The sequence below is a fragment of the Eurypyga helias genome, unplaced genomic scaffold, assembly GCF_000690775.1.
Source record: "Eurypyga helias isolate BGI_N326 unplaced genomic scaffold, ASM69077v1 scaffold32653, whole genome shotgun sequence".
NCBI lineage: Eukaryota > Metazoa > Chordata > Aves > Eurypygiformes > Eurypygidae > Eurypyga > Eurypyga helias.
Genome location: NW_010243596.1, coordinates 5836 through 21471, shown reverse-complemented (window position 1 = coordinate 21471; position 15636 = coordinate 5836). Strand labels below are relative to the sequence as shown.

General features: G+C 47.9%; 1 protein-coding gene across 1 annotated transcript in view; it reads right to left on the bottom strand.

Moving 5' to 3' along the window:
- The window catches only part of LOC104508023 (sodium/potassium-transporting ATPase subunit alpha-1), an 18772-nt gene extending 3484 nt beyond the window's left edge, over window positions 1-15288 (bottom strand). Inside the window, exons 1-17 of the mRNA XM_010149492.1 lie at window positions 15186-15288; window positions 13898-13957; window positions 12746-12946; window positions 12304-12417; window positions 11720-11854; window positions 11405-11522; window positions 10165-10433; window positions 8931-9129; window positions 7625-7734; window positions 6099-6233; window positions 5355-5547; window positions 4689-4864; window positions 4014-4150; window positions 2170-2320; window positions 1485-1653; window positions 735-889; window positions 295-418 (exon numbers count right to left, since the gene is read on the bottom strand). Coding sequence (XP_010147794.1) covers window positions 295-418; window positions 735-889; window positions 1485-1653; window positions 2170-2320; window positions 4014-4150; window positions 4689-4864; window positions 5355-5547; window positions 6099-6233; window positions 7625-7734; window positions 8931-9129; window positions 10165-10433; window positions 11405-11522; window positions 11720-11854; window positions 12304-12417; window positions 12746-12946; window positions 13898-13957; window positions 15186-15215 — 2476 coding nt within the window. The 5' untranslated portion in view covers window positions 15216-15288. The remainder of the gene's footprint in view (window positions 1-294; window positions 419-734; window positions 890-1484; window positions 1654-2169; window positions 2321-4013; window positions 4151-4688; window positions 4865-5354; window positions 5548-6098; window positions 6234-7624; window positions 7735-8930; window positions 9130-10164; window positions 10434-11404; window positions 11523-11719; window positions 11855-12303; window positions 12418-12745; window positions 12947-13897; window positions 13958-15185) is intronic.
- Between the last annotated feature and the right edge of the window lie 348 nt (window positions 15289-15636).

Genomic DNA, 15636 nt, shown 5'->3' with positions numbered 1-15636 from the left:
TGCTGAACGAGTCTGAACCAGAGGAGAGCTGGTTGTCAGCCAGCTCCTCTACAGTGCTATGCAATTAAACAAAATTACTGCGAAGGCGATTCAATGGATCAAGCTGCACAAGCCACCGTTATGTGCCACGGGGGCAGAATCACAGCAAGTTCTTAACAGCCCGAGGTTCTGGTTCGCACAGCCCAAACCTCACAACCCTACCAACACAAGCAGAACAGCTGGTGACTCCGGATGGTGTGTAACATCCACTACCACTGAGTTCAGATCGGTGCCAGAGAAAACAGACCCGCTTACCGATCTGCCCGTAGGCCATGCTGATCAGCCGCTCGTTCACCAGCTTGTCCGTCTTGGGGTTTCTGGGCTGCCTCTTCATGATGTCGCTCTCTGCTTGCTCATATGCCAGGGAAATAGCAGGGACCTTTGGAAGTGGAAGAACCGTTTCCATTTTCCACTGTACTGTTTTCAGCCTGAAAATTCCACAGCACTGCCCAAAAGCCCTAGCTGTAATATTTGGGAAGGACCTTACCCCCTCCCCCACCCCCAGTCTGTCCTTACAAGGAACTGACGTATCCTCAGACTCAGAGACACGAGACAGGGAGTATCAAATGGTCACTTAGTTTAAAATCAGAACACTATAGAAAACAGTGGTTAAGCATTTTCCTTCCACCTGTCCTTTCTTTAGAGTGCCTAACACCCCACGTTCCTTCCTGAGCCAGAAAAGCCCCAATATTCACCATGTCAGTGCCCAAGTCAATGCAGAGGATGGTGACTGTTCCCAGTGGAAGGGGTATGTTCGCAATGATGAAGATCAGGAACGGCGTGATTTCAGGAATGTTACTGGTCAAGGTGTAAGCAATAGACTTCTTCAGGTTATCAAAGATCAGACGCCCTGGGGTGAGGAAGGGAGAACAATGTCACTCTCAGCAGCAGAAGGCAGCCAAGTAGCTCACAGGCAGCTTCAGTGGTGACGCCAAAAGGCAAAACACAAGCGCAGCAGACTGAATTCAGAGCTCTCTTGCACGTAAAGGCGAGACCGTGTGCTCCATGCATGGCATCACCTATACAGAGTAGTATTTTTGGCCACTGCAATCAGGGTCACTGCATGCCAGTACGATGCCAAGCCCCAGTTCCTGAAGGTTGGTCAGGAGCCCCTGGACATACCCCCATTCTGCTCCTGTTTGAGAGCTATTGCTCCATCAGGGAGGAAAATGCGTCAGACTCAGCTGGCAAAGATGACTGTAGGTCAGTGTTAGGCAAAAGGATAAAAGTAGCTTTTATTACTCGGCTGCTTCCTACAGCTACCCATGCCAAAGGGTCGTGCTGGTTCCATGGAAAGGGAGAAGTGCCACCACCCTTGAAAACACTTGTCATAGAGACAAACTTAGACAAAGGAGAGCCCTCCAGACACCTCTGTTTCAGAACGAAACAGTAACACTGCTGAAGCACGCCACTTTGCCACGGCTGCGCACCAGTTATAAACTCACCTTCTTCAACCCCAGTGACAATGGAGGCAAAGTTATCATCCAGCAGAATCATGTCAGCTGCCTGCTTGGAGACGTCTGAGCCAGCAATACCCATAGCAACACCAATGTCAGCCTTCTTCAGGGCTGGGGAATCATTCACACCATCACCGGTGACAGCTACAATGGCACCCTAGTCAGAGAGAGGGACAGAAAGACCGAAATTCTCACATAAGAGGTTTGGGGCAGAAAAGCTTTTCTATCTCTTTCAGAAGATGAAGCAGAAAAAGCTATTTCAGTTTGCTGGAGAGAGACCTCCGTCTCTCCTCCCCTCACCCCTTTCCCCGTTCTGATCAGAAAACTATGCTGCCCTCTCCAAACGGGATGCTGGACAACATATAAACATGTTGAACCCTCCTCTCTAAAGGAATTCCAGAGCATGTAGGAATTAAGTGTATTAACGAACATCCTAGGATTAGATGAAAGCCTCAGTACAAACTGAGGATGCTTTCCTGCAAGACCCTTACATTTATGTCAGCCTGCTCTCAATACATCAGCAGCTGCCAACAGACTGAAATCTAGCCCAGCCTCTACGTGAGGGCACTGAGGAGACTAAGCCCTGCCTCTTCAGAAGGCAGCACTGGTTGGTAGTTTACACATATTCCTGGGGATTTCTCCAACACGAAATCCTTGGGCTCCCTCTCTTTACCTGTCGCTGACAGCCTTCCACAATTATAAGCTTCTGCTGAGGAGATGTCCTGGCAAAGACGATCTCTGTGTGATGAATCAGGATGTCATCCAGTTGCTCACTAGTCATGTCCTTCAGATCTGAGCCATGAACAACACAAGCTTTGGCATCCCTGCAACCAAGAGACAACATAATGGTTTACATCGCAATTTTAACTTCAGTTTCTTATTAGCTGCGCTTGCCCGACAAAACAGTGAAAGAGCAACTCCTGCTGTGGCTAAACACTCACCCACACAGCCTCTGCCCAGAGGCTTGATGCTCCCAATTTAAAAAGGTAGATGGGGAACACCAAGAAAAAGACAAGACAGCACCAAGCAATGGACCAAAACCCCACGACCAGACTAATTATTTCTACAGCTATTTAAAAATGCATCGAGGCAAAGACTAAATGTTTCCACGGCTCTTGGCCTCTCTGCCAGAAAGGAAGCCCTGGCTCAGGCAGTTAGCTTCCAACATCACTAGAGAGGATGTGGCCTTCTGCAGGCAGTCCTTTTTGCAACTGGCTGATGATCTACGTGTGGCCCTGCAGAGAGACAGACAGCTCACGCTATGCCACTTCAGACTATTTCACACTCTTCAGCAACAAAAGCATGCGACGTTATATTTAGACTGGTTTGGTACCCTGCAGGCTAGAGCAAAATACCACCTCTCTAACCCAGCATTCCATCCCTTATAGGTCTAGGAGAGTATCCATGCAGCTGGTGACATCACCCAGTTGCGACAGGGAGATTCCCTCCCCACCCTTACAGCCAGCGGCTGACCTGCTCAGTCGCACAGCCCGGCGATCCCCAGCCTGCACTGCCAGGATGTGAAGTTACCCTCAAACAAAAAAGGGGAAGGAGAAGAATTCAGCCACGATACTCCTCTTCCCCAAGCAATTTCATGCCACAGGGTGTCTCTATTCACAGTTCACAAGCTACGTGGCTGCCCTCCAGCCCAAACACAGGCTGGGTCAAGCTAAGCAATGCAGACAGCCCAGCCATTCTGCAAACAGCCCGCTTACGCCAAAGCACATCTTCTGAGGATGCCTCGGTTCTGTACTAGGCCACGGAAGCAAACATTAACCCCTAAGAGGAAGGAATTCCATTTTCTCATTCATTCTGCTTATAGCTACTGACTAGTGTCAAATCATCTACCCAGCCCAAGCCCTGTCCCCTCTACCCACCTGCAGTCAGAGCCAGAAGAGAGTTTGAGAGCAAGAAGGACAGAACTGGGCTTTGAGTGATCAAGTTTATAGGTGGTGTTTCAGCTCTTTTCTCTAAAGAGTATAAACCAACTAAACAGTTTAATTTTGACAGCCTCCTCAGCCTGGATTGTGACTCTTTTGCCAGTTTTCCCATGAACCTGTAAGCTACCTTACTAAATATGCGTGGCTGAGTACATGTTGGGGGCTAGCCTCCATTTATAAAGACCCAGAGTCACAGGAGTATGTGGTTTCAGGGTCTGCAGCAGCATTGCTCAAAGCAGTCCCCAAACAGCCACCTCCCTCCCCCGCACCACTTTAGATCCTTCTTCCTGCCTGCTGCATTGGGCCAGTACACGGTGCTTGTGCAGCGACGTGAAGCAGGCAGGGGAAAAGCTCAGCTGGGGGTGGGGGAAGTTAGCTCCCAAAAGACATGTCGTTCAAGACAGCCTTGTGCATTCTTCACATGACTCATGATATACACTGGAGCACCACAGCATGCTGAGCTAAGCAGATACCAAGCTTTTCATGTCTAGGGATTGATGCTGAAGGATTATCCAAGGCAAGGAGAGAGGCAAGCTTAATTCTGTGAACAGCTCCAGCCTTCCCCACCAGTCAGTACCTAGGGTTGACCTGGCTGACAGGAATGTTGAGTCGAGCAGCAATATCTTCTACTGTTTCATTGCCCTCGGAGATGATGCCGACACCCTTGGCAATGGCTTTGGCTGTGATCGGATGGTCTCCGGTAACCATGATAACCTGAAATGCAAACAGACTGCCATGAAAGCCTTGCCTGTACCGCACAGCAATGCTGCCCAAAAGACAGCGTCCCTTGAGACTGAAAAAGCCACGTGGCTTTTGTTCTGTTTGTGAGCCCTGGCACAGAGCAAGCCCAAGATACAGGCAGTAACCTGTTACTGATACACAGGGGATTGAGGTGGATGGAAGACAAAGAAAATCATTAATCCTGAGTCAACAGATCCAGTTCCGTTTCCAGCGTGTGCTTCGTTCTCTCATCTCAGTCAGTACTGTGGGACATGCAGAACATCCCTGAGCCAAATCACATGCTTTGGGACACTAGGCCATCAGTGCCTGCCAGTGCCCCAGCAGTCTGATGTCTAACTCATTTTCAGTCCATTAACATGCAATCACTTCTATTTAACGGAGAAATTAAGCCCGTAGCAGTACGAGTTAAATCCTGATCAATACTTCTCTTTACTCACTCGCATTACAGCAACACAGAGTAAGGGACGCCCTTTATATCTACAGGTATATTTCCAACCTAGGAATAAGCTACCTTGATCCCAGCGCTTCTGCATTTGCCAACAGCATCTGGCACGGCAGCACGAGGAGGGTCGATCATAGACATCAGTCCTACAAAGCAGAGCTTGTCGACAGGGAAGTTCACATCGTCTGTATCAAACTGGAAGCCTTCGGGGAACTGTTCGTCGGGCAGAGCCAAGTGACAGAATCCTGCAACACAAACCCACGTTTACTCTGTTCCTGCATACCAGGAGGCAGAGAGCGCGAACGGTTATCGCTTCTGCGAGCGGCTACACAAGAATAACAGGGCAGCGCCAGAGGTTCAGCCAGGGCTGCTGAGGCAGGAGTCACGCTTGTATGCTGATAACTAATAGCTGTTGCTAGGTGCCCAGACACAGCCTGGTTCACATGCAGCAGAGCAAGTCTAACACACCACGTGGCCTCGGTGGAGACTGAAGGTCCCAAATGCTTTGCTTCAGTTTGATCCGGGCAACGCAGCTGCTGGGCAAGACGAGACCCTGCAGGCTGCCTTTTAGATTAAAGGCTAAAGGCAGGGCTGTTCCTATACCAACTGCTGGAGTGACCTTGACTCAACACCATGATTACACTGCAGGAACAGAGTACAACCCGCCACTTCATCTGGGGGGGCTCTGCACGAGGGACAAATCTTTTCCAATTTATTAAAGCTGCTTTTCCTTACCTAACACTCTCTCCCCAAGGCCTCCCAACTCAAGGTAGGCGTTCTGAAAAGCATCTTTCATTTCCTCATCCAGCGGATGCTCTTTGCCATGAATAAGAATGGTGCTGCAGCGATCCAGGATCCTCTCTGGAGCTCCCTTCATCACCAGCAAGTAACGGGATTCTGAGGGATTTGCGTTTTTGTGGATAGACAGCTAGGGTGGAAGAAACGAAAGCATTTCATGGACACGCAGCATGAGGGTCATGAGTAATCACCACCAGTTGGTGCCTTGTGACTACAGTAGCTCAGGACAGTTTGTGATATTCTGCTCTAGTTTTCATTTATCCCCACTTTAAAGAGGTTCACAAACTACAGAGTTACTACATGTTCTGTAACATCAACATATAACCACAGATGTCGCAATGGCCCTTTCTGTCTCCACTTCCACCCATTAAGGTCACGTCCCAGCAGTTCATTCCTGTTTCCAGATTTAAGTTCTTCCATTCTCCAAGCACTACTGCTGCACAGGCAGGAAGCATGTCTGGTCTTCTCAGCAACCGACACCACAGTGTCAAGGCAGCTCCAGAAGCTCTTACACAGTATAACTACACATGGTCCATTAACTTACATTTATAGCCTTGAGCAGTCTACAAGCTAGGCTAGGCAAGATTCTGGGGCCAAAGCAAGTTCTGAGGCACACTGCGTGCAAATGTACATGAGTGCTTCTTCACACAGCAGCTGTCCCTCAGGAGGACATGTGCTTACCTGGTACTTGTTGGTAGAGTTAAATGGTATTTCCACCACTTTGGGATATCTATCTCTCATCTCCTTGACAGAGCCACAGCACAATTCAATGCATTTCAGAAGCGCAGACTCAGAGGCGTCTCCTGCCACTGCTCTCTGAGGAAAGAGACAGCTATCAAAGTGTACATCCCAGCAAGCTCACCACAGAGGAGCAGATTACGTCAAAAAAAAAAAAAAGGCATATTCATCTCAGGTTCTTCATAAAATGATACGAACGGAAAGAATAATTCTATTGCCCAGAACTGACAAATACTGCATTCCAGAATGCCAGGCCTCCCAGCCTGAGAGCACAGAAATCTTCTGGTGCCAAACTCAAGACAGTGCCCTATCTTTTAAAGGGCACAGAAAGTCAGATAACCAGGTGCAGGCACAGAAAGAGGCTGGAGGGTAAACTCTGACCACTGCTCTAAGTTGCTTGTCATGAGGAGCAGCAAACGCGAGATGAAGACTGATGACGTGCACACAGGAACACCTGCATGTGCTCTCCCAGCCCGGTGTATCATCAGCCTATCAAGCCTCTGGCAGAGAAGACTTAATCTGTCCATGCCTCCTCTCCCGTAAGGTGAGCACTGGTAGAGGTTGCAGATGAGGGTTCTCAGCCCTGGAGTTATGTGTGCGCTCAGTATCCTGCCTCATCTTCCTTTGCTGCAATTTAAACTGAGTATTTCTTCCCCTTCTGGCCTCTGTCCTTGAGATTCCCCCCCCTCCCATTTTTATACTGCTTTTTAGTATCTGAAGACTTTTCAAAACTGCGCCCTCCCAACTCTTCCTTAGACGGAAAGAACTCCAGCTCTTGAACTTCAGGTCATGTTTTTTAACCTAAGATGTAGTCAGAGAAGTGCTAGAGAAAAATAGTGTGTTCCATTATTTCTATTACCAGAGCACCCTTGGGAAGTAGTTTACTAAGCAACATGACTAATATTTGACAGATTACAAGCACTGTACAGTTAATTTCAGCCCTGGCTGGGTCACAGTTCAGAAGCAGGAATCTGAATTGATGCTGGGCCGGCATTCGCACCAGCGCTGAACCAGCACAAGCTGAAAGCCAAGATACGTCAGTGAGAACAGGCTGGCTGAAGACAAACAGTCTCCCACGACTGCTGCTCCCCCAGCTCTGGTGTCTACTGCTTGCACAACCATGTGTTTGTAGCTTTTAAGTGTGGAATTAAAGCTTTTAATGCCCGAGATGGCGATTCTTGGAACAGCCAGATATTGAGAAGGGCCCAGGAAAGCCTGCTGGTCTTTCCTAGGCCAGCCCGAAGTATCTGACCTCCCAGGGCGGCTGCAGATGCTGGTGGATGGCAGGGAGTCTGCTGTGGGAAATATCTTCGCAGTCCCAGCTCCAACAAAAGTGCTACACTGCAGAAGACATTAGGAGTGGCAGAAACCTCTACTTTGCAGGTTCTCATGACCCATAGGACAGTCTCACTACCATTACGGAAGGGTGGTGGTAGAGAACAGGACAGTCATTTCGTTTCTGAACTCACCTTAAGAATTGGTACGTTATCCTGGTTGGCCTGAAAAACAGCACGGTTGCAGAGACCTGCAACTCTGGACAAAGCACTCCAAGTAGCTGAGCTCTTGTCAAAGGAAGCACCTGAAAGCAGAGGAAGAATGTCAGAAAGCCCCCTAACAACAACAACAACAATCACATAAACTCAAAATCCCACAGGCTTGAGTAAGGGATGCTGGGTTCCACCTCAAGGTTGTCTCACTTTATCCATCACCCAGGAAATGGATGAAATAGCTCCTGAAAGAACAACTCAAAGAAGGAGACTGCTTCTCCCATGCTGGCTCTTAAGTTGGCTTCAAGGGAGAGGAACTGCACAGACAGTTAACTGATAAGCTAATCTGCTTTCCATGAGGTGAAACCTTCTAGGTTTATTTCTACTGCAGCCAAGCCAACCATCGCCAGGCCAAAACCCAGTGCTTCCAAATAACACTTCATTTATTGCTTGTTATTTCACATTAATTTTAAAGACTAAAAAGCTGCTTTGCTCTTCTTGAAGTGGTTCAGACAAGGACAATGTTTTGGAGTGGTTGGGGGTAGCAGCATCTCTGGGAAAAGTATGTTAATAATGCGTGGCACGCAGAACATTTCACAAGGCAAAAGACAACTAGGAAATCCCTGAATTTGGTCTTACTGAACAGTTCTGGAGAAGTAAGTACCTCTCAACTGCACAGCACACAGATTTCAGATTCTTATTATTATCTAGAAGAAACTTCCTGATGAAGCCCTACAGTCACTTCAGTCACTGCTCCCGCCCTGCAAACGCAACCAGGATGTTCTGGGAAAACCCCTGTTCAAGGGCAGACAGAGTCCAATGTGGGAAATTTCCATTTGTGGTCAGTCTCAAGTAAGTTACTACCAGGATCAACACCCTCTGCTGTCCACCCTTTCAGCAGACTTCAGACGGGGCAATTGCATCAGATGCATTTTGGCAAAAACAATCAGGTGCTCTGAAGTACAGAGCAGCAAACACTTCTATGTACAGGACAAACATAAGGGGCTGAACATTCAAGAGGCTCAAATCCCAATGGAGTTCTGAGTAAAGGCAGCCTGTACGGTGTTTTAAAGATTAACCGGAACTGCGGTACAGTGCAAAGCTCTCCACGTGTCACCTCAAGTCTTTCAATGCTCATTGTAGATCATGTGTGAGAAGCCCTCGCACTGTGAGCTTCACTTGGGCTGGAGAGCTAGAAACGTGGGTTCTTAAAAGTACAGGTTTACAGAAAGCCCCAGAAAAAGCCATTTTTTAACGAAATGCCTCAGACACAAAGAGATGGTCTTACCACTCTGGTTCTCTGTAGTATCGGCCTCATGAATCTGATTGTCAAACCACATGTGCGCAACCGTCATGCGATTCTGGGTCAGAGTGCCTGTTTTGTCAGAACAGATAGTGGATGTGGAGCCCAGGGTTTCCACAGCTTCCAGGTTCTTCACCAAGCAGTTCTTACGAGCCATACGCTTGGCTGTTAGTGTCAGACATACCTGGAAACAAGGAAGAAGACGACTGGTTAGACACGCTTGTGCACTACCACACAGCTACCCAACTCACTGTGAGCATGGAGTGACAACCAGCCTAGGTGCCCTGCAGTGGTTCCTTAATTCCATGATCACTCTGCCAGTGAAAACTAAACAGCAACATTCAGGCCCAGCTTCTAGGTTTAAACGACATTTTCCTCATGCAAAACCTCTAGGAAAGGACTCTCAAGGCTTCAGTGCCCCGATTCTCAGTGCATTGGGAAGGAAATAACCTGCCCCAGATTAACATTTTAGTTAAGCTGCAGTTCCCTAATCACAGGAACTCTCAAAATAGTTGGAGGCAGGCTACATGTGACAAGGCCCAGAATAGCCCTGGTGATAGCGCTGCAACTTATGGATGTAGGAATTGAACAGCCCCTGCTAGCCTTTCTTGCCAGAGGCTCTCATCTGGTTCCAGCTCCCAACTGTTGATTCCCTGGCCCAGTTGCTGCTCTGCTTTCTAAGGCTGCACGGAAGGCCCTAGCCCCATCCACCACCATCCTCTACACAGCTGATCACACCTAGATACTCCTGCTGTCACTCCAGGAAACCGAACTTACAAGAACACCTGCCAGGTCCCAGATCAAAAGCTGGGACTAGACTGAAGCTTGCTGGACGCTCTGCCAGCCCTTCAGGGTTGAAGAGGCTGATGTGCATGTGGGCGTAGAAACCCTGAGCAGTTGTAACAAGGCGGCCTCTTCTTGCCACAGAAAACGGCAACACAAATCCAGAACTCCTCGTCTTGCTCACTTCAGTTCTACGACGCCAAGCCTCTGTGCAGGCCTAGCTTAGAGGCCCACCTTTATTAGATACCCAGCTGAAGAACTTAACATCCATCCGGACAACTAGTCCAAACGCACCAAATGGATAAAGCCTAGCCCTACAGGCTGACCAGAGCGCCTTCACCTCTGAATACACACTGAGCACAAAGCTCCCCACTTCCTTAAGAGCCACAGACGCAACTCATTCAATCTTTTCCCCCGCTCCCCAAACTTCACTCACTGTGACTGTTGCAAGCAGCCCCTCAGGGACATTGGCAACAATGATCCCGATGAGGAAGATTACAGCCTCCAGCCAGGTGTATTCAAGGATGAGTGAAAGGATGAAAAAGGAGACACCCAGGAACACAGCCACTCCAGTGATAAGGTGGATAAAGTGCTCGATCTCCATGGCAATTGGAGTTTTTCCCCCTTCCAGTCCAGAAGCCAGACTGGCAATACGGCCCATCACAGTGCGATCCCCGGTGTTAATGACAATGCCTCGAGCAGTGCCTAGAAAAGAGACGGGTTTTAGAAGACAAAAACCCTTCCCAAAACATGCTAAACTGAGTTTGTTCAGCCTGTCCTAGAGTTTAGCAAAACAACAATGCAGGGTTGATATTCCAATAGCCAAAGTCTCCCACTGCAGCTTTTTTTCCCCACTCTCTAGCAGCACAAGAAAAAAAAAAATGAAGGTAAGTGCTGCACAGGATTCTCATGTGACTGATCAACCTGTATGCCCTCTCCCTTCTATCCCAAGGAATCACGTGCTAATTGCAGGGAATTAAGAGGGAGCCAGCTTCAAGAAGCAGAGTGTCCTCTTCCCTCCTTTAAGAGGAGGCCCATTTTTCTCTCCACAACGCTCTTGAGAAAGGTCAAGAATAACCTTCAGTTTTGCTCTGTTGGTTTTTTTTTGGGGGGGAGGGTGGGAAAGAGCAAGGGACAGTCTGCTGGCGAGAATCCGTCAGGAGAGGATCCAATAGGAGTCACGCAGAACTGTGCACTGCCATCGAACAGCCACACCTTGACACCCTGTGGGTGTGGAAAAGATGCTCTGGGTTTCAGCATAAAGTACCTAACCACCATACTCAGAGCTGCAACAGGAAGTTCTGCCAGGGATGTTTGAAATTCCTGCTTTCTGCAGCGGTTGTACTATTTCTTACAGCTCTGCCTAACCACCTTAGGTGACATTGTGTTATCTGCACTGTAACACTGCTGTCGTGAGGCAGCCACGCTCGAAGACACACAGCACAGCTGCTCCTCTAGGAGGAGCAAGAAAGAAAAATAACTAGTGTTATTTGCCCATTGGACAGTATTGCAGTTGGAACGGGGAAAGCCTTTGCTGGGAACTTCCAGCCTGCTCTTCCGTGGGAGGAGCGGGCTACCAACTAATACACCAAGCTCATGCATTATTTGCACTGCTTCCCTAGGCAGTTCAATCCCTAGCTTTGTTAATCCTTTAGGGAAGCAGGAGGGTTGCATACCTTCCACACAGTTGGTGGAAAAGAAGGCAATATTCCTGGTCTCCAGTGGGTTCTCGTTGGAGAAGTCTGGAGATCTGGTCTGAGGCTCTGATTCACCAGTAAGTGAGGAATTATCCACCTACAGAGGAGAGAATACTTTGTCATGCACAAGCAAGCAGATGCCTTCAGCAACCAAAAGCAGATAAAACATTAGGCATCCCCCCCTTCCACTCCCCACTCCACCACCCACTCACAGCATAGAAGATATTCTTTGAAACCAAACTAATTTTTCCTCCTTCACAATGCAGTGTTCAGCTTGTCCCGCCCCTGCTGTACCTTGCAACCATGCGCAGATATGATCCGAAGGTCAGCTGGAATTCGGTCTCCTCCTTTCACCTCCACTAGATCTCCAACTACAACACCTTCAGCATTTATGCTGATCTTCTCACCATTTCTGACCACAAGAGCTTGCTGAAAGACAGTTAAGAAGCAACTTAAGTCAAAAGCAGCTCTTAAGGGGCTCAAAAGATCTGAGTATCTTAAAATAGTTGTGCTGTGGTTCTACAATGTTTCTACTTGTACCAAGATGTTTATCTCCAATACGTATGCTATTTAATATCGAGAAAACAAAACCAGCTATTTTTCTTAAAAGCTCTTTGTTGCCAAGGTGACAGTCCGATGGTTAGGTACAACAGAGACAGTCTGTGAAGGAATCCGAGTTTTAGTGCTTATCACACCAGTTACTGAACTCCCCAGACTACCGAGAAAGTGTACCATGAATGTTAATAAGCCGGTGGAAGGCACAGGGTGCCAGGAACTGCCCTGGCCTATTAGCATAGTTAGAACATAAAGAGGAAGGAGTCTCATAGACGCCTTGAAATTAAGAGCTTGGCAGATGAAGGAAATGAGGTTTTCCATACCTGAGGCACCATGTTCTTGAAGGACTCCATGATCTTGGAACTTTTTGCTTCTTGGTAATAAGAGAAACAGCCAGTAATGATAACCACAGCTGCCAACACAACACCCAGGTACAGCTACAAAGAGCAGAGAAAGTGAGTCAGAGGACAATTTGCCCGAAAGGTTTCAAGGTTTGTCCAGATAAATGGCTTGGTATTTAAGCGCCCCATTACAAAGCAGTATATTCTGTACACAAAGTCCACCAGCTAGTGTCATTAACATGACAAAGGTAGTCGGCTGTTAGTTTCATTACGTGGAAGCACTCCAAGACACACAGTAAGCTCACACGCTGTATTTCCCATATGCGAAAAGGTTCTGGACCGCATGCCGAGAGGAAGTTAAACTGCCTTGAGCTAAACAGGCTGCCTAGCCTGCCTTTGAGGTAAACCAGACATTTTTACTTACATTATCATTGTTGGGCTCCTCCAACACACTTTGTATGCCGTAAGCCAGAAAACACAGAATAGCACCAATCCACAGCAGGAGCGAGAAGCCTCCGAACAGTTGCCGACAGAACTTGACCCATTCAGGAGTGGTGGGTGGGGGCGTGAGGGAATTTGGACCATCACGAGCCAAAATCTCAGCTGCACGTGCAGGAGTCAAACCCTAGAGGAGAGATTCCTTTTATAGGCCTTGTGGCAAGACTGACCGGGGAAGGTAGCTCTGAGTTTGTTCACATTGTCCCACAGCAACAAGGAGATGCTAAGAGGTAAAGGAGATCTCTGCAGCTGCCAGGGCTCTGCAGCACACGTGCAGGATGCAAAAGCTGAGTGACAAAAGAGGAGCTACAGAATGATGGATGCTACTTGAGGAGCCTGCTGGCCATGGGGCTACAAGCACTGAAGAAGGGCAGGAGAAGCAGCAGACTTTGAGCTCTGAGGAACAGCTCAGTGCAATCCATCCTATCCAATTACGGAACAAGTGAAAGGGGCCATAAAGACAATGACACTTTGGCCTTCCAGGAAGTTCAGCTTTCAGAAGCCAAGGTCTCTGACAAAACACTCAAGCCTCTGTGCTGTTTCATAGTAAAAGCAGACTTGTTGCTATATACAATCATGAAAAAAAAACCTGCATTAAGCAAAGCTAACAAGAGCAAAGGTGCTAAACCACTGCAGTGCTTCTGCACTGTACTTTGATGTTAGCTGGGATATTTACACACCTTTTGCTATAAAAGGGTAAGATTTTAACAGCTACTAGCCATCATTATGTCTCTGGGCTCATGTTAGCTCATCAGACTATCTGCAGCATAACAAACATTGCCTTTCTTACAAGCTCCTCGGGAAAAAAAATAAATCCAAGAATCAACTTGACCTTGGGACAATTCCGAGTCAGATAAGTCACTTTGTTTCCAACAAAGTCACTCAAGTACTACAGTCAGGCTGTACAGTGGGAGGGCAAAGAGAAGTATGTGTGAGCTTGGGAAACTAGGGGAGGAAATCAAACAAAGAACCCCCAAACCCCACAGAACACCCAGATCTCCCTTTGTGAAATGCTCTGAGGTGAGACTGTTCCTTTCCAGATCAGGGCAAGGAGAGAGGAAAAGCAAAGTCTACCTACCCGATTCAAGTCTGTTCCATATTTACGATGAAGTTCATCAAGGCTGAGCTTGTGGTCATCCTGAAAGACAAGAAATGGTTGGGGGTGAGGGGAAGAGATCGTTGTCCCTGCAAGACTGATCAGCAAGAGCTCAGCAGTTCCACCTTCCACCCCAGGTTTCCTGCCTGTAACAGTTTGGTGAGATAGCAAGACTCCAGTTCATCTTCTCTGCGAAAGAATCTCAACCTCATCCCACAACTCAGAGCATTCTCATCTTTCCTGTCCTTGTGACTATTTGGGTATGACACGACAGCTTTTTAAACAATTCTGACTACATCTCAGTGCAGACTTTATGCCCCCAGCAGATTCTGTGAAAACTCAGGGGTTTTGGAGATTTTTTTTTTTGAGAGGGTGAGGGAAGAGGGTAAAGGAAAGGAGTTGGGAAGGAAGGTAAGAATGTACAGAAGATTAACCCTGTAATTTCACACATTTTGAAGTAATGCTGTCAGCTTAAGCACTGCTTCTTCCCCCAGAGCAGATCCTTTTCACAGCTGAGCTATTTCTCAGTTGGATCATGGTGGTACAGAGCAGTGCCTTGCTTACAACGTTGCACTGGAGGGAGCAGATGCTTTACATTAACATCACTAACTGAGCATGAAACATCATCTTGGAGCAAGCTTCAGTATCCCCTCTCCCCAACAAAGGGGCAAAACATTTGAAAAGTCCTAACTCAAATCCGCAGCACAGAAACAAAACCTGCATCATCTTCAAGGAGACAAGACCCAGATGATGCTCAGACAGAAGTATAGCATCACCCAGCACTCAGATGGAGATGGGAGACACTCACCACGGCCTCAGACATGATTAGAAGGAGTAATACTGAGCTCAGTCTGAGCAGAGGCCAGCAGTAAAGGGAGCTGTGCAGACTCGGCTCCTCAGCTGGAATGAAGACAGCAGTCTCACTCACATGACAGCACAATAAAGCCTGCAATGCTGCTATCCAGACAGTGCTTGCCTGGATGAGGAAAAGCAGCTACACTGTGCTACGGGTAACACAGGCAGGGAGATACTTGGGTGCTGAGTCAAGTGCCTTTTGAGAAGTGATGTTTTCAGGGCCTACTGCATGGTCATCTTGATGCTGAAACACTTGCAGCATGCCTGGCTTGGAGACAGAAGGGACTAGAAGGGAGACCAGTGCCTTCACTCACACCATGCTGTCAGCACACCAGCTCTTTTCATCACACGAGGCACAGGGCTTTGGGGTAGTGAACATCCTTAAACCTGCCCTTGTCACGCCCTACGCTCTTACCATTGAGACTTCCTTTTTAAGCTCATCCATGTCCCTCTCCTTCTTCCCCTTTTTCTTCTTTGCGCCATGCTCTGATGTAGCAGTGGGCTCATACTTGTCTCTTCCAGCCTGCAAGAGAAGACATGGTACCCTTATAAATACCTTAGTCAACTTCTACAGCAGCAGACATGAACCGTGCACACAAGATGTCTGCAAGGCAGACATAGTGATTATGTTTTATTAAGTTATGCCTCTTCAATACATAAAAAAATGAGCTAGTGAGCAGGCAAGTCTGCTCAACAGCATCCCTGATACGCAACGTCAGGCTGTAATTGGTGTAAGTCTAGCTAGGAGAAAAGCAAGCTACACGTTATTCAGTCGGTCTTGATTTGTGAGCCCCAGCTCAAGCTGAAAGAGCGATGAAGAGCAGGAGAAACCAATTCCTGAGTGCATACGTATGTTCCCTTCAAGG